Here is a 26,121-nt window from a genome sequence, read left to right on the forward strand (position 1 = left end):
AAAACACGTTGCTGATAGTCTCCAAAAAGCAACAATCATCACAGAACTTGGACAAAACTTGAGTCCCTATCAATTTTTTCCAACTTTTTTACTGTTCTAGTTCTGATTTCTAGATGATTTTCTTTTTTTATCTGTGCCGATTATCGACAAGATTTTGACCAATTTCGTGAGTGCACAAATTCTAGATTGATGTCTAGTTGATTTAAATAGAAGCTTGTTTATAAAAAAATGAATAATGTTACTTATCATTTTACGATGTTATTTCAGATAAATAGTCTCACATTATTTAACACCACATTATGATATGATGAAAAAATAAATTATGAATAGATTGTTTTAAAGAAAATCCATATCTTTGAATATACCGAAACCACTTGCAAAAGCCCCCTTCCCCATCTAAACTTATTCCAATGCATGTGGTGGAAACCACAGATAAAATCAATTTAGTCACCATCGATAATGGTCCATCGATCATTACCATTCCTTTTATCCTATGCAGTGTCTTTCTTTTAAGGAAAATGCTTATTGCAGGCATGATGCGAACGAATTTACGCACCAGCTGCTGACGTGTATTAATGAAACAGGACGTTTTGGTTGGATATTTCCCTTAGTCTGTTTCCTCTTCATTGTAAATGAAAACGCCGCGTTTTGTACAAAGTGGGAATTCTTTCCTCTTCGTTTTCTGAATGGTTTCAACACTTAACTTTTTCTTTCTCCTTTCTTCATTTCATACTTTTCCGAAAGTCACCCCTCTCTTGCAAGTGACTGAGAAACTTCGAGCTAGAGGAGATCGCGACGATTTCTGGTCGGCTTCCTCTGTGCGTGGTGGTGGACTTCGAACGAGGAGTAACGCGGTTCCAGTTGCTGCCACGGAGGGATGCTTCGAGTGATCGTGAGGTGGGGCTAGGCTATGGCATTGTCGATGGCAGCATGAGCTGGTTCGACAGTGACAGATTGGCTTCTGCTATTAGGAAAGAAACGATGGTTTCCATTTAGCGTCGGTGGTGGTTGTAGGGAGGAGTTGGCATTGCTCTGTTTTGGAAGAGAGAAACAGGGAGGAGTTTTGGCGCGGAGGATAGGACCTTTGGCATTGCTCTATTTTGGTGTAGAGACTAGAGAAAAACAGGGGCTTCACAGTACAAGGTGGTGGCAGCATGGAGGATGCTCAAGGTGTGGAGCTAACCGTGGAGGTGGCTACATATTGGGTTGGTTTGGTGGTTAGTTAGCTGTGGCCATGAGTATTAAATGAGTTAGTTTTTGTTGGACAGATGTAGTGGTGGACGGCCCAACGGACAGCGTAGGCGAACTCATCAGAAAGATCGACGGCCATGATGAAAATGCGGAGGACGTGCTCGCAAAGGTGCTCGCAGTGGCTACAGCGGACGGACGAGAGAGAAGAACTCTTACTATTACAGCGGACGGAAGGGAAAACCATAGAACTTTAATACAAGGCGTCGTCTATCCGGAAGAGAAGAACTCGCAGAGGCTACAGCGGACTCATCTGAAGCTCATGTTTTCTCTCTTTTTACTGTTTTTTTTTTTTTTTACTTACCATGCCACCAATAGTCTGCATTTTCGTCCGCAGCGTGCTTGCATATAAAAAGACTCTTCTTTTAAATCCTAAACGTGAATATTAAAAATAGAAAATATTGTAAAACTCTAAATTTTTTTTTTTTCCAGAATTAGATCATCCAATTTAATAAAATAATTGCAGAGAATCTCTATTCTTGTAATTATGGTTAAGACTCTGCACGGTTTCTGCATGCTCTACAACTCGCATGGATATTGCTTGGACCTTGGGAGAATTAAAATCCCTATTTATATCAAAGCAACCGATCTCATACAAAAAAGTTCACCGCAAAGGGCCCTTTGTTTTCATGTCACTGATTAAACTTCATACAGCATGTAGAGCTCTTAAAAACGCGAAAGCGCCAGAGCGGAAAATTCAGACAAGAAAATGATGAATCTAAACATTTATTTAGCTTAGTTCTTCTTCTCCGTATTGTTCTCCAGTTCCCTCCTCAGCTGCAGAGAGAAGTCATCATTGACATCATCATCATCCCAATCATCTTCCCACTGCTGTGTCACGTCTTTCCCTTCCTCCTTGTCTTCCCACTCTGTTATGTGTCATGGTAGTTGGGAGAGAAAAAACCAAGAAAAGGTAAGTCAGGAGGCAAACCTTTTGCTCCTATTTTAGGTTACCGAAGATCATTACATTTTTATGTTAAGTAGGCAACTAAACACACTAAAAAATTTTATATGATAGTAATGACCGGAGAAAAAAAAAATCAAAAAACGGAAAAGAAGTGTCACAGCAGAAGGAAAAAATAATAATAATAATTTTCTTTAATTTTCACAAACTGACAAGTTCTCATCTGCTTGTACTCATCAAAATAATATTATCATCTGCTGGTGGTACACAGGACGATGAACGCAATGATCCATATAGAATACAAGGACAAGGAAAATCCAGAATGAATATATTGACAACAAAATATGCACCACAAAATTCAATGATTGTACGAGATCTAAAGATCTGTCTTTAGGAAAAGTTTTGTGGGCTCTAAAACTGGTGCCTATGGTAAAGTCAACACAACTCTTGCAAATTTTAAGTAGCAGAACAAAAGAATTAGAGCATTGTCAAAGTCTAGCAATCAGGGGCGAGACTGGGCTGGACCCTGGCGAGGGGGCAGAATTGGCAGATGCAATAATCTGCTACTCCGGTGCATATAACAGATAATTCGTCACAAAGCCCGGATTTTTCACTTTTCACCAATAATCATAATCTCAGGTCCCTAAATTTTATCAACAAAAACCACTCCATCAACTGAACCAACGAAGAACAAGGAAACTCCAAAAGGCACTACCATATGTTATATCTAGGGTGGTCTTGGGCCCTCTTAACCCAGCTACAGTCCTGTTCTTTGTAACAACATACAACACGTGAGAAGAGAAAAATGTTACCAAGATGTTCATATAAGATAATGAAAGTCATTTCGAGCATTGTTATTTGTGCTTTGTCAGCAATCCAAGCAAAATTTTGAAAAGGAGTGTATCCATCTGTATCTACCAAAAACCATAATCTAAATTATATTAAGACAGCCGCTTATTGCACCTATGTACACCAAGTTTTGCAAATCATCAAACTGCTTAAAATTGTAGTTTGGTACCCTCTTATCCCTGAAATAAGTACCGACCGTCAAATGCCCATATCCTCTTTCTCACAAAGTTTGCGAGGTTACCCAAAAATGCATCTGTTGTGGTGAGTTCTGTTTGTCACCCACAAAAACCAACCCAAGATCTCTCACTCTCCTATTCTTGTGGGTGTCAAGAGACATGTAGCATATGCATCACTCCAGCAGTGAACTAAACAGAACACAAATTTGTGAACAAAAGTAGGAACTTCCAGGGAATCCAAGCGGAACATTGACATATTTTCCTCTCCTTCATAACTTAAAAACTGACAGATGAGATTCTAATATATTATTTTCTTTTATCTAGTGGTGGGCTGAACATTATGTAAAGATTACAATGAAATCACAATTCTAACTGTACTAGTTTACAGATGTTGTTAAACTCTCAAGTCCCAACAGGCTCCACGTCATTCAAAAAAAAAAATAGAGTAGAATCTTAGCTCTAAGAGATCAAGCCCACAAATGTAACAGCTTGCTTTGTTACTTTATTGAGTATGTGGCAATGTTGTCAAAAGCGAGCTTAAGCACAAAGTGCCAAGTGTTTTAAGCACACATTCCGAAAAACACAATTTAAGTGCGCTTTTTGTGATTTTAGTGGTGAGCTTTAAGCACAAAAATCATGCTTTGTCACATTTTAATAATTGAAAAAAAATAGTTTCTTTCAGTCCTTGAACACGTGACTCTATAGCCAAGCACCAAAAGTAATAAATATATAACACATGCGTTATAAAATGAACCAGAAGATTATATACTCTAGGATTTCATTGTATTGAAGTATATTTTAGTATGCTCCAACATTTTTTGTGTTGCTTTGGGCATTGCCTTTAGATGTATTTTGAGTTTTTAATTCAACTATACACTTTATTTTGGTTATGGCTATCAAAGATCATGGTATATTTGTAAGCCACAAGAGAATTATATAAACTTTTATGTTTGAATTTTATATAATTAGTTGATAAATTTTTGTTATGTTGCATCATACTCTAAAAAAAAAGAGTTAATATGCTAAATATATTATTATATTGCTGTTCTAAAACCATTTTTATTGTATTTTATCATTTTTATATTATGTGCGCTTTAGTTTGCTCAAGCTCGCGCTTGCTTTGCGCCTAGGCTCTAGGTGGCTTGTGTGCTTAAGTATGCCTAGCGCTTTTAGCAACACTGGTATAAGGTAGTAAATGGGATCCCACATTAGTTGAGGGCAAAATTCCCACTCTTTATAATGATTCCAAGGGGCTCCAATTGTAACCTTAAAAAGTCTTTTGGAGTGTAAGCCCAAATGTGGCTTGAGCTTTCCTTGGATAGTTACAAATAGTATCAGCACCAGTCCAATCAAAATGGACTGGACCCATGCCACCTAAAATGGAATTTCCTGACAAGGACATCACGGATTCAAGGGGAGGTTGTAATGCGCAAATTTAGTACAAAAAGGTGGTGAATGAGATCTCATATTACATGGGAGAGAAGATTTACTGCTCTTTATAATAATTCAAAGGGGATCAAATTGCATCCTTAACTAGTCCTTTTGGAGTGAATGCCCAAATTTCTCTCGAGCTTCCATTGGATTGTTACTAAGACCAGTTGATTGCGAAGCTTCCCTAAAATCATTTATAAGCCCTAGTACTTTCACCCAGTATGTAGTCAATATAAGACTTAGCACCTATAACTACCTTTAATAGTAATGATACGCCTACAACTTTTTTACAACTCAGGGGGCATTATGTAAGGTTGACTTTCATGTCATGCAGTGTTCCAGTATCATGTCATGGCTGGCCTTACAACCTAGTTTTGATAGCAGATGTAATTATTATAGAATAAGGTTATCCACACCTATGCCATAGCCCCTAGTCAATTTGAAACTTCTGTAGAATCTATAATACCTAAGTTTACCTAGTAAGTAGCTAATTTAGGATTAGCACCCATGACCACATTTACTTAATCTAATTGGGTTATTCATATTTCCAACACAAGATAGGGGTGTTACAAAGACTCTAGATGTTGGCATTCAATGGAAATTCCAGAGGAGCAAAACACAACACCGTTGTAATTAACTTAGTCAGGATAACAATATCTCTCCTAATCCATCCTCATAAGTTATCAACTAATTAATACAATAACCCATTACACAGTCACAAATGGTAATCTCATTGCTGTTAGAGATAATATCAAATCAAGAATTTGATTTTATATTACTAATAAAAAGAGAATTTGATTTGATATTATCCTAATCAAGTGATTTGATTTTCATAATTATCAAATCAAGAGGCTTGAGTTCCATAAAGATCAAAATATTTAACTTATCTCATCTCCACGGAATTTCCCTATAAATAAGGACCTACATTTTGTATTCAATTACAATTCATATTAGTAAAGATATAGCCCTCAAAGTTTCTCCTCCTCGTTCTCCCCTCATTTTCTATTATATTTTCAATCATGGAATCAGCACCATTAGCTAATATTAGGCTCAATCCTGTGGAATATTTCATTTTTTATTCAATCATTCCGCTAGTTTTATCTCTTTCATAAAATCTTCATCCTCGTTCAACCATATTTTGTCACAAAACAACACCTTTAGAGTATCTTTATTAGCTTTGAGCCTTTTGTTCTTTAAAGTCTGCTTTGAGCATTGTTTGAAGCTCCAGACCCACTTTAGGCATTTTATTTTTAGTCCTATAGTTGATCAAGGTCATCTTTAGCCCATTGTTGGCTCAATCTTTCAGCCTACTGTTAGTCATTTGTTGACTTTGGGCCATTAGCAATTCATTATCAGCCACAACTTTTGATATTTCAACTGCCAGTCACTTCATCACCGCCACCACTTTTAGCGTCTCATCAGTGACTAATCAATAGATACAAAGGCTACACTCAAATTTCAAGTACAAAATTTCAATGTTCTAAACCTAGAGTTTGCGGGGATGTTGGAGATAATATCAAATCAAGAACTTGATTTGATATGATATAAAATATAAAATATAACATAAATTGAAATAGATAAGAGAAGACAATGAGGGAGAGAAACTTTGAGGGCTACATATTTCCTACTCTCAATTGTGATTGAATACAAAATGTAAGTCCCTATTTCTAACGAAATTACATGGAGATCAAATAAGATAAATATTCTGATCATTCTGAAAACCATATCCCTTGATTTGATAATTACTAAAATCAAATCACATAAGTTGATATTATGAAAATAAAATCACTTTATTAGGATAATATGATATTATCTCTAACATCGCCCTCAAACTCAAGGTCAAGAATTTTGAAATCTTGACTTTAAAAATTGAGTGTAGCTTTCACATATGTTGATTGATCGTTGAAGAACGTGGTGATGGTGATGAAGTGACCGCAGCTGGAACATTAAATATGGAGTTGTGACCGATAATATTTTGATAATTGGCCAAGGCCAACAAAGGGCTAACACTAAGCTGATTGACTGAGCCAACAATGGGCTAAAGATAGCCTTGTTCAACTATAGGACCAAAAACAAAAGACCAAAATGGTCGAGGGCTTCAAACAATGGTCACAACAGACCTTAAAGAATAATTAGACTAACAAAGAACCCAATGTTAAAGGCCCATAGCTAATAGATATGCTCTAAAGCGTCAATTTGAAAAAAAAAAAAAAAAAAAAAAAAAAAAAAAAAAAAAGGATAGAAAGAAAAAAAAAAAAAAAACATATGGTTGAATGGCGATGAAAGAGGTAAAGGTAGTGGAAGGACTGAACAAAAAGTGAAATATTCTACAAAATATAGTTTGGCGTTAGCCAAGGACTATGATACCATGATTGAAAATATAAAATACAACATAAATTGAGATAGAGAAGAGAGAAGGAGAATGAGGAAAAGAACCTTTAAGGACTACATCTTTACTATTCTCAGTTATGATTGAATACAAAGCGTATGTCCCTATTTTGTTTTTTATGATGGGGGAACCACTCCCATGGCAGAGCCCTTAGGACTAGCCCATGGAACCTAAATCTCCCGGGAGACTAGCACAACAACCCACTGCCATGGCCTCCCACTTAAATCGCAGTTTGATCCCAAGGGAATCAAACCTATGGCATAGGGCACATACACAAAAGTTTGAACTTACCACTTGGGGGCTACCCATGGGTGGGTGAGGCGGGGAAATTACATAGACATGAAGTAAGGCAAAAGTTCAGATCATTTTGAAAATCAGAAAATTTACATTTACATATGCTTTCTATTCAATTACCATTCTGAATAGTAAAGATGTATGTTTCCCTCAGAGTCTCTCTCCCTCATTATCCTCCTCTCTTTTCTATCTCAGCTTCTTTTATATCTTATACTTTCTATCAATTGCTAACCAAAAATCAATTCAACAGACCGCAGAAAAATCAAAGAACAATCCACTTCTCCGCCCTTGATGCCTATTTGACCAAAACATCAAGCATCCAACAGAATTAATGGTTTTAATAAGCATCATATATGAACACATCCAGAATTAAAAGATAACTAGCATCAGATATTTAGATCGCGAGGATCACTGATCGTTTTAGTGGGAAAAAAGGTATTAAACTCTTTTGCTTGTTATTTTACCTTCATTGATCTCGAACTCTTCGAACTCATCATCGTCCTCGAACAAATCCATCTTCGCGTCCTCAGTTGCTGCCTTGGGCTCCGTCGCCATTGCAAAAATCCCACACTAGTGCCTGCGGCAAAAACCAGTTTCCCAAAAAATAAAAAATAAAAAATAAATGTTTACACATATACAGGTTTACACAAAACAAAAAAGAAATCAGAAATTTGCCGCAATTCCGAGTGAGTTAAGGAGAAACCTGAGAAAAGCCCTAATATTTCGAATCGAGAGAGACAGAGAGAGAGCAGAGCACCAGAGCCAACGTAGAGAGCAAGGAATTTAAACAGGACTAAGTCGGGGAGACGGCGTCGTTTTGGGAGAGAGAAAGCAGTTTCGTTTTACACCGTTGGATTTGAATCGACTGGGCGCTGGATGTCGTTGACTCGTTTAAAGGCAAGTCGGTCCCCCAAAATCATTCTGAAAGCACGAATTTATGTAATGAATAGTAGGCCCAATACGGCCCATGTACAAAGTATTTTGGTGCACTAAATTGCCTACTACCGATTTTTTTATTGAAAAAAAGTAAAAAAATAAAATTGAGAGAAGAAAATGTCTTTTATTTCATAAAAATTATTTTTATCTTCAATTTGTACCATTTCATTAAATAGATGGCTTACATATTAGAATTGGTGCGCGATTTGATGCCAAACCTACTTGTAAGAAGAATTTTTCACATTAGAAAGAGTTAAACTTTATTTTCATTCAAACCTATCGCAAATCATGTCCTCCCTTTCCACACTTTATAAAAATTTACACTAATACTCATTTTTATTCTAACTTTTTCATTCACACTCACACATAATAATAATAATAATGTTATATATAATCACTTTTGCGTATTCTTTACATACACCACTGATATAATTAGCTGTATTAATTATTTTTTAATATGTAATCAATCATATTACTAAAATATTTAAAAGAGTATGCAAAAATAACTGCACATAAAATTTTTGTAATAATAATAATAATGTGACAAAGGATGACTTTGAGTACCAAATGGAAGGCCTTTTCTAACATGGACCAACCATTTGATGACAAATAGATAGTGGCTTCATCACAATAATTTGACCTATAAATATCATTGCTTGGAGTCAATATGAATGGGAAATGGGTTGAGGTAGTCACTGTTTGATGATAGAGATGGTCAGGCTTTTTGGCTAATTTACAAAGCAAGCCTATTCCAACCATAATACCAATATCCCTTTGGCCCATGTTTCGCAAGAACCACAAAAGCTTGATTCAAAAGTGCCTCTCGGCCTAGTCTCATATCCATTATCACCTTTGTACAAAGCTGTTGACCCAAAGGAGCCCATAGAAGCAGAAGCTGAAGAAATCGCCCCTCCCGATTAGAACCCAAATATGAAATCTTCAAGTAAAGAAGGTGATTTCAGAACCCTAGACTTAATTTCTTCGAAACCATTTAACTTAAATATCCCCTTGAAACCACTAACAACCTCCCCATGCCATTTGGAACTAATCCGGAATCTCATTCAATCCAAACACTTAGTAGAAATGCAACTAAGAAATAACAAGAGGAACTTGATCCACACAGAAGCTGAGTTTCCCCCAAAGAAGAGAGCAACAGTTTAGCACCCTATTGTATCCTACCCCCCATTTCAAACCGACTGATATTGAGGATGTGAGAAAGATGCTCATAGCGATGGTGAAAGGACATGGGATTCAAAAAGTGATCAAAAAGGAGACTCTGGAGCAGAAAAAGAGAACCATCAGTAGAGATCGGCATCTTAAGAATGGTAACGAAAATCCCTCTTCACAAAATGCTTTGACTAATATCAGAGTGGCTAAGGTGGCACCCCCAAACATGCCACCACCCCATATATGAGACTTTTAGCCTGGAATTATAGAGGCATTACTCGACCAACTGCAATGCATAGTCTGAGGGGCATAAATTAGGTCTTACCACCCTAATTTAATTTTCCTTTCAAAAACTCTTCTTTCGAATAATAATACTGCTAATGTTGTAAATAGGCTTAATTTTCACTTGTATTTGCATATCTCTCCCCCGAGGAAATGGGAAGGTTTTTTATGTAGGTGACGTCTTGGAGTTGATGTAGAACCTATTTATGTTAAGAGTAATAGTATGGCTTTGTTCGTGTATTCGAATCCTGTGTATATGCCCTGGTTGCTTTTATTAGTCGATTGTCTTGCTCAATTGCATAAAAAAACAGAGTTTCTAGACTCTTATTAACTCAATAGTTATAGCTTATCCTGGTCCTATTTTAGGTTTAGGTGACTTTAACTTTGTTATTACCCAATCTAAAAAACTTGATGGTAGATCCTTTGCATCTCCCTCAAATCCAATTGGTCTTAAGCTTTTCATGAACCACTATGGTCTAGGAGACTTAGGGTATAAAGGTTCCAAATTTACTTGGACTAACAACAGAATTGGTTTTGGTCATATTCGTGAAAGGTTAGATAGAGGAGTAGAAAACTCTAACTAGACCCGTTTATTCTCAAACACAAAGATCTTGCACTTGCCTATTCCTACCTCTAATCATGCTCTCCTAGATACAGTAGCTTCAAAAAAAGCTTGTCATTCTTTTGAATTTGAGGAATTTTAGGTTCAGGATCCGAGTTGCTTTCAAGTCATTAAGAGCAGTTGAGAAACTAGAGTTACAAGCTCCCCATCTTTCATTCTCTCTTAAAAGCTTAAAGTTGTTAGAAAAGCTCCCAAAGTCTGGAATAGATTCGATTTCGGCCATATACAAACTTTTATTAAAGATTTGAATCACCAATTATCTCAAACCCAAGTTGGAGATTCCTCTAATTATTCCATTCAACTAGAGGATCATTTGAAATTTTGTCTTTCAGAGTAGTTGAAAAGGGAAGAAATTTTATGGAGGCAAAAATCAAGGCTCCAATGATTGACTACTACTGATCTTAATACGAAATTCTTCTATATGACCTCCACAATGCGTAGGAGAAAAAACAACATTTCCCATTTTAAAAATTCTAAAAATTAATGGATTAATGACCCCCATGTTATCAAAACAATGTTCTACTCATCCAATCTTTCCGCATGACCTTAAGAATTTGTTTTCCAAGAAAATATCTTCTGAGGAAAATGAAAATTTTTGTAAGATCCCCACTAATGAGGAAATCTTGAAGACCATCAAGCAACTTCCCTCTTCTAAATACCCTGGCCCTTACAATTTTATGGACTTCTTCTCTAAGCAATTATGAGAAATAGTAAAAGATGGCCTAATAGGGTTATCAAGCATTTTTTTTTTTTTATAAATGGGCATTTCTTGCAAGAGCTAAATCACACACACATTGCCTTAATTCCAAAAATTGACTCCTCTAACACTATTCATTAGTTTAGGCTCATTAGTCTTTCCAATATGTGCTACAAAATCATTACAAAAATTCTCACAAATAGACTCAAAAAGGTTATTAATACCTTCATCTCGCCCAATCAATATTCCTTCATCCCTGGTAAAGTAATTCAAGAGAATATAATAGTTGCCCAAGAAATATTTTATTTCATGAAAAAAGCCAGAAGAAGAAAAAGTTTAATGGCCATAAAAATCAATATGGAGAAAGCCTTTGATTTTGTGGAATGGGAGTTTCTTCTTAAAGTTCTTAGTTGCTTAGAATTTCATGATAAATGGATTAGTTGGATAAGATCTTGTATCACCTCGGTCTCTTTCTCTGTATTGAGAAATGTAAAGGCTTGTGGATACCTCTTACCCGATAGGGGACTAAGGCAAGGTGACCATCTTTCTCATTTCCTCTTTATCATTGGTAGTGAGGTTCTTTCAAGGTTGATCAATAGGGAGGAAAGTCTTGGTAAAATAAGAGGAATCAAAATGGGCAGGGGAGCCTCTAATAACCCATCTTCTATTTGCAGATGACCTCATTTTATTTGGCTCGGCCTCTGTTAGGACTGCCCATTCTTTTATTAGGTGCCTTGGAAAATACTATGATTGGTTGGGCCAAAGGATTAACAAAAACAAATCCTCTATTCACTTCAGTTCAAAAAATCCTCCCACCTCCATCAGAGACATTCGATCTATCCTAGGGTTTGGTTCTCATTCAAGAAATCTCAAGTACCTAGGTCTCCCTCTAATCCATATGGAAGCAATAGATCATTCTTCGAAGAGGTCAAAGAAAAAATTCAAGAGAAATTATCTAGTTGGAAAGCCAAACTTTTATCCCAATCTGGTAGAACAACCTTGATAAGATCTGTAGCTAGCTCCATTCCTGCTTACATGATGTCTAGCATTCTCATTCCTACGTACATTGCAAGCAATATAGATAAAATCTATTATGAGATTTTGGTGAGACTTTGACCCTAGAAAGACACACAACTTCACTCCAAAACCTTGAAATTCCATTTATAAGCCAAAATCCATGATAGTGCTGGGATTGAAACTTACCTCGAATTTTAACAAAGCACTCTTAAGCAAGTTAGGTTGGTCCCTTCTCCAAAATGATTCTAGTCACTTGAAAATGGTTCTTTCTAGCACCTATTTGAAAACACATTCTTGGTTAAATGTCCTTATCAAGAAGAATGATTCTAGGTTTTGAAAAGATCTGGCTAAGCAAATGGATTTCCTTGCTAACAGCTTCTGCCATTATATTAATAATGTGATTAATACCTTTTTGTGGAAAGATTTTTTGATTTCCTCCATCCTCCCTATACTCCCAATTCCCTTATCTCTTGACATTTTTCAAGATCTTGATATAAAAGTTTCTGAGCTTACTTTAGAGGAACCAAGGAGTTGGAATATCCTTCTTCTTCAAGCCCTTTTCTCTGACTCTATGGTAAGAGAGATTTCCAAAATCCCTCTTATGCTTTCTAACCTCTATAATTTGAAAGACAATCTCAAATAACTCCATCACTCTCCTAGTAATTTCTCTGTCAAAATCAGCTTATGTTGCTATTGTCTCTTACTCCCATAGCTAGTCAAATGAGCTATCTCCTCATACTTGGAAAAAGTTTTGGTCTCTTCAGGTTCAAGACCACAGGTGGGTTTAGGTGTTGAGAAGTGTTGAGAAAAGTTGTAAATAGTAGTAAAAAGTAATAATAAAGTAATTAATAGTAATAAAAAAGTATGTGAAAAGTAATGAATAGTAGTAAAAGTAGATGAAAAGTAATAATAAAGTAGAATAGTAGTGAGAAATGTTGAGAGTACCTAAGGTACTCTCAGTACCCAAACGCAGTTACCTGGAAAATTTTGAACAACATCCTCCCCACAAGATCCTTACTAAAACAGTGTCTTTTCTTTTAGTGATGATCAGGCCCTCTGCCCTATTTGTCAATCAGCAGAGGAAACAACTTCCAATTTTTTTCTCAATTGTTCCTTTTCAAGAATTCTCTACGGGCAATCCTCTTGGCCCTTAAACATTGAAGCTATAGCTAGTAATGATATCACTAAATAAATTAAGGTTATTCTGGAACCGGCTATTAAACTAAACCTTCAATCGTAAGAAGTTCAAAGTTTTCAATTATTTGTGATCCTAGCTTTGGACTTTGTATGGTTTTATAGGAATCAAATAACTCATGGATCGCGGCCAATTCCTTTAGACTATTTTGTAACTAGGACTCTGAAACTCCACCAAAAACATAGGTTTGCCTGGGTCTCCAAACTCTCTCAAGTAAACCTCATTCGGAAGCCTCCTGTGGTAGGACAAATTTCCATAATCCTTGATGTAGCTATGAGAAAGAATGGTAGCATAGCTGCAGCTGTTTGTAGATATCACTTAGGTAACATTTTGAGTTGCATTACTGAATTCTCTTCTATCTATAATACAAATGGTGGAGAAGCTCTTGCAGCATTTATTGGTCTCACTATGGCAACAGGAAGACAATGAAAGAATGTTATCATTGAAGGAGACTCACAGGTGGTAATCTCAACTCTTAATAATGCCCAACAAGTCTCAAATTAAACTATAGAATGAAGGATAAGGGATGTTAGAATAATGCTCAACAGTTTTGATAAATGGGAGGTTGTCAAACTACACTGGACTCAAAATAGGTGCATGCCTACCTAGACACAATGGGCATCTTCTAACAACTTCTTTGGAGATATACCTCTCATCAAACTCCTGGACTGCATGTTTGAGTTCCATAGTGGGAAAGACCCACCCTAAGTTTTTCTTTTGTTCTTTGTAACAGTTCTTGTTTTTTTATGTTTGTATCTTCTGCGTTACTTTTCTACTTGTTGGCTTGTAATGACCTCTTATTTTAGTAATGAAGGTATCACCGTTTGGAAGAAAAAAACAGAAAGGGCTTTGCAATTTCTCTTCTTTTTAGACATGATGAGCAAAAGAAGATTCTCACCATGTCTTTGTGTGGTTGCAAATTGAGATGAGGTTCTCACTTTATCCATAGCCTATCAGAAAATGAGAAGTGACGTAGAGTTTGAGCCAATGGATATGAATCTCTTTTCCCCCTTGTTTCTTATAAAAATTTCAAATGTTTGGAAGTTCTGATTTGAATGTCTTAGGTATTTGTTAGATGCTTCTCGTTCTTACGATTGTGGACATTCATCCTAAAGGCCTTTGGCGTTTCTTATATCTTGCGCAACAGGCCCTCTTATCCAGCTCATTCGAGCAGATCTTTAGGCGAGCAAGGGAAATTTGGTATCATTAACTCTAGCTTTTGCAGCCATGCCAACGGCAAGGTTAAAAAAGAGCGGGCATGTCTTTTCCTCGTTAAGCAGTCCACACAATAAAACAGCACAGAAGTGACAAATGGAATCCATTTTAGAGAGCTAAATTGCCTTGAAGATGGCTGATAGCCACAATTCAATGGCCGCCGTGGTAAAGGTTCTTACCTTTTCTTAAATTTCATTCGGAAAACAGGTGCAACACCATGTACAGAATAAAATACATCATTACTCAAACTGTAATGCAGCACTACAAAGGTATCAGTAAGATTTGACTAAGATGCAAAGGTAACCTTGGGGCAGTTAAGTACCAAGAATCTTTCTTGAGGAAGCTATTACTCTCTGCATCTTAAACCACAAGCCTACCTTGTATGCTGTCCTTATTTAGAACACGAAAAGTGAGACCAGAAATATGGTGGAACAGAGACACTACTTACAACCATGCTGCCTTCTTCAAAGGAGTAACAACAGCCTTGACTTGCAGGTAGTTGTGAAGGCTGTAGATTCCCTTCTCCCTGCCTATGCCACTCATCTTGTACCCACCAAAAGGAATTGCAGCATCAAACACATCAAAGCAATTAACCCATACCGTACCAGCTCTTAGTGCTCGGGTCAAGGTGTTAGCAGTGTCCAAGCTTCTTGTAAAAACTCCTGCAGCTAGACCATAGCGCGTTGTATTTGCCCTTCGTATTACATCATCGATATCCCTGGTTTAGAACCCAAAACATTGAGGACACTTTCAAGTACGAGCCCAAATAAAGACAGTTATTCTTTTCAGTTGCTATGCCCATGAACCGACTGGTTTTTGGTCTTCTTTTGTATGGTGATCAAAATGTAATTATGTAGCACTAGCAGTTGGACATATCTTTCTTCAAAAGCATCCATTAAAATAGGATAAAATAATTTCGGGAAAATGGAAGTGCTTAAATCGAAAAAAGGTTTAACTCACTTGAATTTCAAGATGGATTGAACTGGGCCAAAGATCTCATCCTTTGCTATCAACATATCATCCTGAAGGATGGAAATATCAAATTCATGTTACACCGTATAATACTTCACATATAATTGTTAGTGTCCTTACTGGAGTCGAATTGTTGGTACCTGAACATTGGAGAAGACAGTGGGCTGAATAAAGTAGCCTTTGGAGCCTAATCTGTCACCTCCACATTCAAGAGTGGCATTGCTTTGGAGTCCAGATCTTATGTACCTAAGGACTTTATCAAATTGCTCCGCATCAATCTGTGAATTTCACAAGATCCAGAAACAGCATTACTTGAGTTTGAAAATCAGTGGAACAGGTCCCAAATACACACCTAGTGGGGCTACTTGATAGGTGTTTGAACAAAACACAACAAAATAATAACTTTGATAATCAACAGATCTAAATATCTAAGCAACCACAAATCAACAAGGATCAAAAGTAATAAACCTGAAAAGTAAAGAACACCAAAACTTTAAAGATAAAAAGAAAACTTTTGAAGAGTTCATCAAAAGAAATACCACCCCAGGTGCTCAACCATCACGTATAAAACCATTATTTATTGAAGAAAGAGATGACAAATCACTCTAAGTTCTCAAAAGACCTTTGTAAACTCAATGACCAAACTAATCCCAGCGAGTGACCCACTCAATCTTTGCCCACAGCAGATGCAGAACTCTAAATTTTTTCTGCAGCACCACTACACAAACGAACTTGTATGCACCACCAGAACTCCAGCATAAACTCACCGGCAATCTCCAAGAACACAATGATCAAACAATAACAGGGTGGTAGTTTGTATAAAGAAAAGATAAATATTTTAGATTTAAGGCTCTATATCTCACAAAGTGCTCTCTCTCACATAAAGCAAATATGAATTTCTGAAAAAATACTCTCACCCTCCAAAATTGTGTCAGAACTCTTTATATTGATATGGTTCCAATCGGAGGTGAATCATGACTCAAAAACCTTTTAGAATCCAAACCCAGGTAAGTTCGCTCAATTAGGACATCTCACGAGCATCTAGCAAACTGTCTCATGGATGTTTGCTTGACCATGCAGCCTATACATGTCTAGCGAACAACAAAATGTAGCCTTTTCTCAACCAAACATCTCATAAGTTGTCTAGCGAGATCTCCATACAAGCTTTACTCGACCGTGTGGCACATAAGAGTGTAGTGAAATCTCTTGTTCTAAAAATTTTAATCCAACTTTGAACCAAACTTAATTCAACATAATTACAACTCAAATGAACTAAGTTTTGTCATCAAAATTTGCCAACAAAATATATTTCACATGAAAATATTTTTTAGGCATTACGAGCAAGATGAAATTGATCATGGTCTTAAATCCAATTACAAAAATGTTAGTCACATGGATTCATAATCCACCAGTTTCATAAGTCCTTCAAGTTCTGTCATGTGCAAAATCTCAAAAGCTGAAAGAAAATTGGTAGGAAAAAAAATCGGGCATCTCATTGGAAAGCCAGAGATATATTTAATTCTGAGTTCTATGTGACTTCTGGAAAATGTTAAAGTGATACTCTAAAATTTACTCCCCTCTCCACCCTAGCTCTGTTGTACTTATACTGTAAACCATGCATATTGAACTACAAATAAGGCGCTTAAGAAGTTTACTAGTCTTATTTAATTCTATAAGTTCTATGTTACTTTTGTTTTCAGGAATTTTAAGTGATACCCTAAAAAATGCTCCCCTCTCCACCCTAGTTCTGTTGTACTTATATTGTAAACCAAATTGAACTATAAATAATGTGCTTAAAAAATTTACTAGTCTTACTTTAAACTGTCAAAGACAGTTTAAGATGGATAAACCAGAATCTGTTGGAGTTGATCCTTATGTCTCAGTACCTGAGGACCTTGTTCCACACCCTTCTTGAAGGGATCACCTACAACACGTCTTGTAGCACGTGCCTTTGATTTCTCAATGAACTCATCATAGATTCGTTCATGTACATATGTACGAGAACCAGCACAGCAACATTGCCCCTGGAAACAATATAGCATTTATCTATTAATTAAAATGTTCACAGTCAACAAATCCAACTCTGGGAAAATTGCTTGAACAGACCTGATTAAAGAAAAGAGCAAAGTGTGCAATCTCCACAGCCCTATCGATATCAGCATCCTCGCATACTATGAAAGGTGACTTCCCTCCCAGCTCTAGTGTTACAGGCTTAAGATTGCTTCTTGCAGCCAATTCAAGTACAACTTTTCCAGTATCAGTTGATCCCGTGAAAGCTAGCTGCAAAAGCATTGTTAATGGTTTCAAGTGGTGGACACGTACAAGGCAAGATTAATGGTTTATGGCATGTTTGGATAATGAGATGAGATAAGATGAGAAATTCTCAATACTTATCATAATTTCCTTCCCAAACATCACTCAAACACAAAATGCTTTTCAATTTCTAATCTTCAACTTTTTCATCTAATCGTTACCTAATCATTATCCAAACACAAAAAACAATACAACTTTTCCAAACTTTTTTTTTTTATAGGTAATATAAATTTTCCAAACTTCCAAACAAAACTCAAAAATTAATACAATATTTTCAAATTTCAAAACAAAAATAATATTAAAAACTTATATTCAAACAACTTTTGAATTTTATAATATTTTTATTCAACTTTTTCTCTCTCATTTCCCAAAATCCAATAAAACATCTTAATTCGAACCATTTCACTACTAGTCACAGTCTATTTAACTGCTATTCACAAAATTCTAAGATACTCTAGTGTCCAAACAAGTCCTTAGTATTGCCAAATCAGCAGAATTTAAGACCATGACAAGTAGTAAAAGACATGCAGGCTAGCTTATTAGATGTTTGGGTATTGAAAGTACCTCAACACTTCTCAACATACTCTACTACTATTCATTACTTTATTATTACTTTTCACCTACTTTTTACTACTATTTATTACTTTTTACTACTATTCAATATTCTATTATTACTTTTCACCTCCTTTTTCACTACTGTTCACAACATACGTCAACACTTCTCAACACCCAAACCCCTAATATGGATGACAGCAGGAATAAAAAAATGATTCCAAAGAACAGGAGAGTCTACTCTCAATATAATTGATTCATCAGATATAAATTGATCTCGCTGTGAGTTATAACATGTAGAACACTGTTGCTCCCAATTTACCTTGTCCACATCCATATGGCTGGCAAGAGCTGCACCAGCAGTTGGACCAAAGCCAGAAACAATATTTAATACGCCTGGAGGAAGACCGGCCTGTCACAACGGATGCATAATAAATACCACGCTTATTACCAAGGAAATGCAATGAAACGAAATGCATTTGATCTCAATCAACATGCCTCATGGAACAGATTTGCCGCATAGAGAGCAGTCAAAGGTGTTTGCTCTGCTGTCTTCAGGACTATAGTATTACCGCATGCTAGAGCAGGCCCAACTTTCCAAGCAAACATGAGAAGAGGAAAGTTCCAGGGAATGATTTGTCCTGCAACTCCAATTGGTTCATGCAATGTTTGCACATGATAATCTCCATCAGCCGGAACTGTTAGTCCATGGATTTTATCTGCCCAGCCTGAATAATTTGTACAGCAAAGCATTAGAACAACACCATGCATGCTACACCACAAACAGTAGATAGCATTCAATTAACTTTAGTAGTCTCACCAGCATAGTAGCGAAATAGACGAGCAAGCATTGGCAATTCAGCTTGTGCAGCCTGTTCATAAGGCTTCCCATTGTTCCATGTCTCTAGAGCTGCAAGCTCTTCAGTGTTTTTCTCAACCAAATCAGCAAATCGCAACAATATCCGTGATCTTTCCTGAAAACAACATATGTGTGCAAAGGTGTCAAAATTTGATAGAATTCGTCTGTATTCCGATTGTGCACACACTAATTGAGTAGAAACAGCAAAGCAGGAGAAGGAAAATTCTTTTTACATAAGCTGTCATCTTTGGCCACGGTCCCTCATCAAATGCCTTCCGGGCAGCAGCTACAGCACGGTTGATATCTTCAGCATCACCTTCAGCAACATGGGCAATCACTTCCCCAGTACGAGGGTCATATGTTGGAAAGCTTTTTCCTGAGACCAACAGAAAGTTCGGTAAACTCCATTATATACATCATCAATAACAGAAATATTGAAAGGTATCAATTGGTCAAGGTGCTCCATGAGAGAGACATGGGGAGAGAAATCTATTGGTCTTATTTGATGGAGAAAATGTTACCTGATGCAGCATCAACAAATTGCCCATTAATCAGATTCTGGGTATAAGTTATTTGAACAGGGGGAGTGATTAATTCCTCGGCGGCTGAAGCAGTGCTAAACCTGCTGATGCTTCTCCCAAGGCAAGAAGTTGCTCCTGGAGATCATATTTACAAAATAACTTCATCATCTACGTTTCGTAAGAGACGTAAGAAATGAAACTAAAATACAGGCAATAAAAAGAAATAGCATGGAACAGGATCATTTCACAGTTTGGCCTAAAATTATGGAATCTGATTATTTCTTCTTTTGGGCAAGTTGAATGTAATTATTTCAAGTCAGCACGAAGCTGCATATTTCCTTAAATCTTTTCCTGCTTCTAGATGGCGCATTTTACCAGTTGAATGGTAATTGGGTTTCTTCAATGATTCTAAATAACCTCCAAATAAGGACCTCATCGCTAACATCATCAGGCCTTTCGAGTCTACTCCTCCATGGATCTTCCTTCATCATCATCACCCCAACTACAACAGATATTTATGCCAGGTCACAGTTGTAAATCTGTTTCTCTCAGCCCTTAAAAAATGAAAAGGAGTTCAAAAGGGCAAACAGGAGCATCTGATTCAAAATCTGTATATTATTCTTTTATGCCTGTATTTTCACACTGACACAGTATATAGAGTATATACAGTAAAGCTGTAACTGTCAAAATTCAAAGCAAGACTTTTTGAAGAATAAACAAAAATCTTGACTCCAAACACAAATCATGAAGACGAAAAGATGGTATCACTCGTGCAAGTAAAACCAAATGAAACAGAGAGAGAGACAGAGAAAAAAAAAAAAAAAAAAAACCATAGTAAACACATAATCTCCATCTTCATCAGCAGTGAAAAAGAAGAGAAGAAACCCCTATCAAGAAGAGCATGGTATGAGTCGTCACCTCGAGACAAAAGCAGAGAAGCAGACCCAGAAACAGACAGAGAGCGAGACAGAAGCACGGAGAGCCTGCGAGCAGCCATGGCCACAGAAATTATCTCGGAAGTGGTTCTCTTTCTTTTTATGACAAAACAGAGTTCCCCGTTGCCTTAAGATGGAGAGTGAGCACGTCCTCACAGGAACTCGCTATCTGCGTTTGAGATGTGATCATGACTTTAAGGTGCCATAGCATCCTTGATAATTGGATAGAAATGACTTAAAATAAAAGAAAGTGAATAAATTAAGATTAGATATCATCATTATCTTGACCTTTCATTAGGTTGAAGCATGGGCACCCAGAAGTGGACAGCCTCTAGGCCCTCTACTTTATCACAGAAACTTTTTTTATAATTTTTTTTTTTTTTTTTTTGTTTGAAAGAATAGAGAACTGGCAATAGCGTCTCTCTAAACACACCAAACAAGATTAGTTTTTTAATATTCTCTTCCCTGTATGAAAGAACATGTTACTTCCATGGTTTGCACGGTTGGAAAATGCTTATCTGCCCTCTCTCCATGATTCTCAAAGTGATTACTGATAAAAAAATAATTATTTTTTACTTAATAATTAAAAAAATAATTTTAAGTATTTTGATAATTTTTTATTTTTTAAAAATATTTAAAAAAAATTAAAGTCTACATGCGGTAAAAAAATGAGCGGTGCACTCTGAGAGGCAGAGTAGCACCGCTCTTGCATGGTTATTCTCGCCAACGAGGGCAATACTGTATTCCCTCACTGTCTTGGACACGTGCATGCTATTTTGTCCAGATTTTGCTTCGTATCCTCTCAATTTCTTTTGCCCACCAAAGCTTTCCTATCCCCATCTGTGATATCTATCATTCCTGGAAAAACAAAGCAGTGTGTTTTGGTTTGCAAGGCAAAAGAACAAGAATTTGGTACTGAGCCTAAAAGAAATCTGCCAGATTTAAGAACTGAAAGAGCCAAAATAGTTCAAATGACCCGAATGTAATTCTAGGAAACTATTATGAACGTGACTCTCACTTTACTTTTAAAAACAAATTGCTTTACATTTGTGTATTGTGCACATACATCTTTTGGAGAGTGATCATGATCAAAGTGTTGTGGCCTAATCTCTTGTACCAATGTCTACCACGTTTCTTCACGTATTTCTTTGTTGGAAAAACACGTTGTTGCTAAGTAGGGAGAAAAAGACAAAGAAGTCAATAGTACTAAAAATAATGGGAGACATGTTTGTTTAGCATTATGAAATGCTTGTAGGAAATGAAAATTGGCTTTAAGAAGCTCTCTTGCCATTTTTACTCTACCTTGAGCAATGTATTGTGTTGGGTGAAATTTGGGATTGCATATATGTTGATGGTGGGACGGCGTACATGGGATTGTATAAGCTGGAATCTTGTGAATGTGCTGTTATATGTTGTTATAGTCATGCTATTATATGAGTATGGACCGATGGCAGTTGCTGAATTGTATGAGTCTGAACAGAGCATGGAGGTGCAGTCTGAATGGTAAAATGAGATGAAATAGTTTTATATAAAAATTAAAAATTAATTGAAATATTATTATTATTTTAAAATTTGAAAAAGTTAAATTGTTTATTATATTTTGTGTGAGAATTTAGAAAAAGTTTTATTAATGAGAAGAGATAAAATACTTTTACCATCCAAACGAATCTGAGTGTGCAAGTAGAAAGTAACACAGTTTGTTGCTCGACTAGATATGCTAATATGTTAAAAAAGAAGAAAAAACTAAATATGTTAAATGTATAGATTGTTGAATTATGAAAATGATAGTCGAAAATTATGAAAATAAAAATAAAAAAGTATTTAAATAAATAAAAAATTGCATTAAAAATAAGTATTTTATTATAGTAGAGAGTACCATGTCTAAACAAATGTGGAGTTTAAATTTTGAATGATTAGCTAAAAATCAAAAAGTAACATATTAGCTCAACTTTGACTTTAGCTATATACCTAATCCAATAAGGATGATAATAGAGGGTGAGATTTTTCAACCCACTATCCCTATTATCTTCTTTATCACCAAAAATAAAAATAAAAAATCAAATCTTGATAAAAACATTACATTACATTTTAATTAGTAGTCCCAAGATCAAAGAGTTCAAATTGTATGCTATATATTCATAAAATAACATTGTACAAGGTAGATTAAAAATACATGAAAAGTGATTTGTACAATTTTATGATATGCAAATCCCGGACGCTAACAAAATAGGTAAATCTAAAATACATATGCAAAAATTAATTTTTTTTATGATGTGTCCCATTTTTTAAAACGAAATGCATGAAATTTGCACACTAAATACATATATGCATATCACTTGCACAAGATTCAATATAATTATTTACAAAGGCTTTAAGGTACCTTTGTAAATAACTAAATAAATATCAAGAGTCAATATAGAATCATAGCACATTGCTATTTGTCTTCAGTTAGAAAATTGCAGCACCCACTTCATTGTTGACATATTGCCTTGTAGCTTTGAATAGTTGAAGGAAAAAAAATCCCATTAAATTGTCCATAGTATTCCTGTGTAAGAAAATTCTATTAGGTGTTATGCTGGTGACTTTACAAAAGTTTGGTGTCATTTGAAGTTTTTTTATTTAATAATTGAGTAAGTATTTTTAAATGATATTGTAAATTTTTTTCTTTTTTTAAAAATGTTTAAGAAAATTAAAAAATACATGAAAAAGTAGTTAAAAAAATAATTTTATAAAAATTTTATGTACAATCACTTTTAGATATTCTTTTATATATTCTACTGATATAATTAATTATATATTAAAAAAATTAATATAATTAATAATATCAATAAAATATATAAAAATTATATAAAATAATTATATATAATATTATTCATAATTTTCTCAGCGGTCAGTGTTGGACCCACTCTCGATTTCCCCGACACTGCCCAAAGAGCTAATGCCTAAAAGTTGGTAAAATCTGTTCTATCAAGGGGAAAAAAAAAATATCCCTTTTCGAAAAGATCCAACCACATAAATCCGTGTAATTCCAAGGATGTTTGGTCCCATCAATATTCGGATTCAACGATCCAACTGCAGGGACAACCATTTGACAATTATTCGCTTAATTTTGATATTTCAAATGAATCACACTATTTTTATTTTTCTGTTTATTATCTTTATATATTTATTAAGAAAAAAATAAAAAATAAAAACAAGTTATACATGGAAACTGATAGTGTGTCGCTCTATTATACTACTCATCAATTTAATTTTTTTATTTAATAATTATAAAAATTATTTTTAATGTATTGATATATTTTTTTATTTTTTAAAAATATTTAAATATATTAAAAAAATCAAAATCAAAATCAAATTATGCTAATTGTCACGCCCGCAGACATCGTCGGGCAGTAGCCTAGCATGACCCTTTGTACATTTATAACGACCCATCTTCCACGTATTTCTATATTCGGAAAAAGGGGGGTTGTACCAATTAAAGTACATGGAGAAAAGCCGAAGAAGTCAATAGCATTAAAAAACATGGAGTGGAATTTAAGGGATGATAAATATAATAGATAGAAGGTGGGGATAAGCCATCTATGCCATATTACTAATTTCTTTATGGCAAATTAAAAATGTAATATTCCAAATCTTGATAAAACATTAAATGAAATCTTGTTGTAAAATAATATTGTTATAAAATAAATTGTATGACCACTTTGAGTTAGCCGTCAAATGCATAGTGCATAGTACTAGCATAATGAGCTAGCCGTCAAATGTATAGTACTAGTCGTCAAAAGCATAGTCCCCTTTGTACTTCTATATATATCGTTGAATCCTTTAAGAAATTCATAAGTTTCATAACCTCTCTGAACTCTGTCTCTTTCTCTCTCCTTTTGAAAGTTTTATAACACGTTATGTCTCTTTCTTTTCAATGATTTTATAACACGTTATCAGCACGATTACTCTTCGTCTCTATCTTACTCCCTCTTCTCTTTCCTCTCTCTCTCTCTGCAAAAAAGATGTCGTTGTTCGAGCCGGAGAGGTCAACAGCCTAATGCAGAAGCATAGCCACCGTCTTGAACCCGCAGCAGCTCCGGATTTCAGATCCGACAGCACGCAGATGAAGAGAATTCTTCAGACTCGGATTACTCAAGCTTGCTTCTAGGAAAAATAGTCAAGCGTGGTTATAAGCTACGTTGTCGATGTTCAGATCCGTTGGATTTTCCTAGAAGGGAAAGACAGAATCAGCGTGGGGGGTGCTTGTGGATTTAAGAAATCATGGGAGATTAGCTGAGATAGAAGGCCTAGAACCACTTCATGACTTGGTCAATGCGGCCAATGATTTGGCTAATATAATAAAAGCTCGAGGATGGGCTTGGCACCATGGGAGACATATTCACGTGATCCTGAAGAAAAAATATTTAGAGTTTTTCAAATCAAAAAGCAAAGTTTTTTTTCTTTCTTTTTCATTTTGTATGGATTTACTTTTAGAAACACATGGGACCCTTACTATTTTTGTTTTGTTTTTTTTTTTTTATTCAAACAACTTGCGAGGAATAGAAAGCAGGTGGGAGGAGTAAAGCATTTGGTTAAGTTGGAGGATTAAAGTCAACAGCTATGCGAGACGAGATTTGAAGACCGAGATCACAGGTATAAAAGAAAAGATGTGCGTCGAAGGCCTATTGAAACAGTATATATTTCTCACGCTCAAACAATACTGTGAAAGGTATCACAATAAGATTAAATGATCTTCTACTTCAAATTTCTGATGATTTTGAAGTTAGTAATCTTCAACTTCAAGTAAGTTTTTAATATATTATTTACAATTGCTGAGGTGAATATTTATGGTTATATTCATTATTATTATTTGATAAATTCTATGTTTATTTACATAGTTTAGATACAAGTTTTATTTATTCTTTTATACTTGTTATAAATTATTGATGATATGATTTATCTGAGAACGAAAATGGAGCATCCCTTAAGGATCGCCCTAAATCAATAATAGCTTTTGAGTATCTCATAGTTTAAATGATTGATACTTGTACCAAAAACTCATTATGATTTATGCACCTAAAGTTGCATAATTGAAATTGTTGAAAGAATATATATTTGAATGAACGTCTCGAATATGCTCCTGAAGTAGCAATATCGAGTATGCTCTTGAAATAGCAATATGAAATGCAAACGTTCATAATATATTCTAAATTTATATCTGGTCTTTCAGTGACTGAGCAAAATAATGAGTTTTTGATAAGAATCATTAGTCAAGTCTTACTAAGATCTACATTATTCCCTGAAATGAATGATAATAAATTTATATCATTCTATTCCCTGAAGTGAAAAGAATGATGCGTTTTATTTAAAGAAACTAAGAGATTAGACGTGATATGATTTCGGGCCAGAAGCTCGTATTAGAAAAGTTATAAACTTTCTCTTTGAGATGATATTATACAATTATTTAATCAAATATTATGATGCATCAAAAGATGATATGATTCAAAATATATGTATCTTTTCATGATTATCTTGATCATCCAAAATCAATTACGATAAGTCGAA

At 35.3% G+C, this 26,121-nt stretch overlaps 2 protein-coding genes across 2 annotated transcripts; both read right to left on the reverse strand.

Moving 5' to 3' along the window:
* Positions 1–1,796: 1,796 nt before the first annotated feature.
* On the reverse strand, positions 1,797–8,153 carry LOC122282619 (protein DELETION OF SUV3 SUPPRESSOR 1(I)-like). The gene is made up of 3 exons (XM_043094562.1): positions 7,995–8,153; positions 7,756–7,868; positions 1,797–2,117 (listed from the first exon to the last, which is right to left on the reverse strand). The coding sequence occupies exons 2-3, from the start codon at positions 7,844–7,846 to the stop codon at positions 1,984–1,986; spliced, it is 225 nt and encodes a 74-aa protein (XP_042950496.1). The 5' UTR covers positions 7,847–7,868; positions 7,995–8,153; the 3' UTR covers positions 1,797–1,983.
* A 6,375-nt stretch (positions 8,154–14,528) lies between these two features.
* On the reverse strand, positions 14,529–20,797 carry LOC122281466 (aldehyde dehydrogenase family 2 member B4, mitochondrial-like). Its single transcript, XM_043092951.1, has 11 exons — positions 20,558–20,797; positions 19,640–19,774; positions 19,352–19,494; positions 19,080–19,233; positions 18,758–18,987; positions 18,582–18,671; positions 17,501–17,674; positions 17,281–17,418; positions 15,535–15,672; positions 15,383–15,444; positions 14,529–15,140 (listed from the first exon to the last, which is right to left on the reverse strand). The coding sequence occupies exons 1-11, from the start codon at positions 20,634–20,636 to the stop codon at positions 14,867–14,869; spliced, it is 1,617 nt and encodes a 538-aa protein (XP_042948885.1). The 5' UTR covers positions 20,637–20,797; the 3' UTR covers positions 14,529–14,866.
* Between the last annotated feature and the right edge of the window lie 5,324 nt (positions 20,798–26,121).

Source organism: Carya illinoinensis, chromosome 11, assembly GCF_018687715.1.
Source record: "Carya illinoinensis cultivar Pawnee chromosome 11, C.illinoinensisPawnee_v1, whole genome shotgun sequence".
Lineage (NCBI taxonomy): Eukaryota > Viridiplantae > Streptophyta > Magnoliopsida > Fagales > Juglandaceae > Carya > Carya illinoinensis.

Coding starts and splice junctions, on each gene's coding strand:
- LOC122282619 (XM_043094562.1), bottom strand. CDS start 7,846: ATGGCGACGGAGCCCAAGGCAGCAACTGAGGACGCGAAGATGGATTTG. Junction 2,118..7,755: donor AGAGTTCGAGATCAATGAAG/GTAAAATAACAA, acceptor GACACATAACAG/AGTGGGAAGACAAGGAGGAA.
- LOC122281466 (XM_043092951.1), bottom strand. CDS start 20,636: ATGGCTGCTCGCAGGCTCTCCGTGCTTCTGTCTCGCTCTCTGTCTGTT. Junction 19,495..19,639: donor ATTTGTTGATGCTGCATCAG/GTAACATTTTCT, acceptor TGTTGGTCTCAG/GAAAAAGCTTTCCAACATAT. Junction 19,234..19,351: donor GGCCAAAGATGACAGCTTAT/GTAAAAAGAATT, acceptor TGTTGTTTTCAG/GAAAGATCACGGATATTGTT.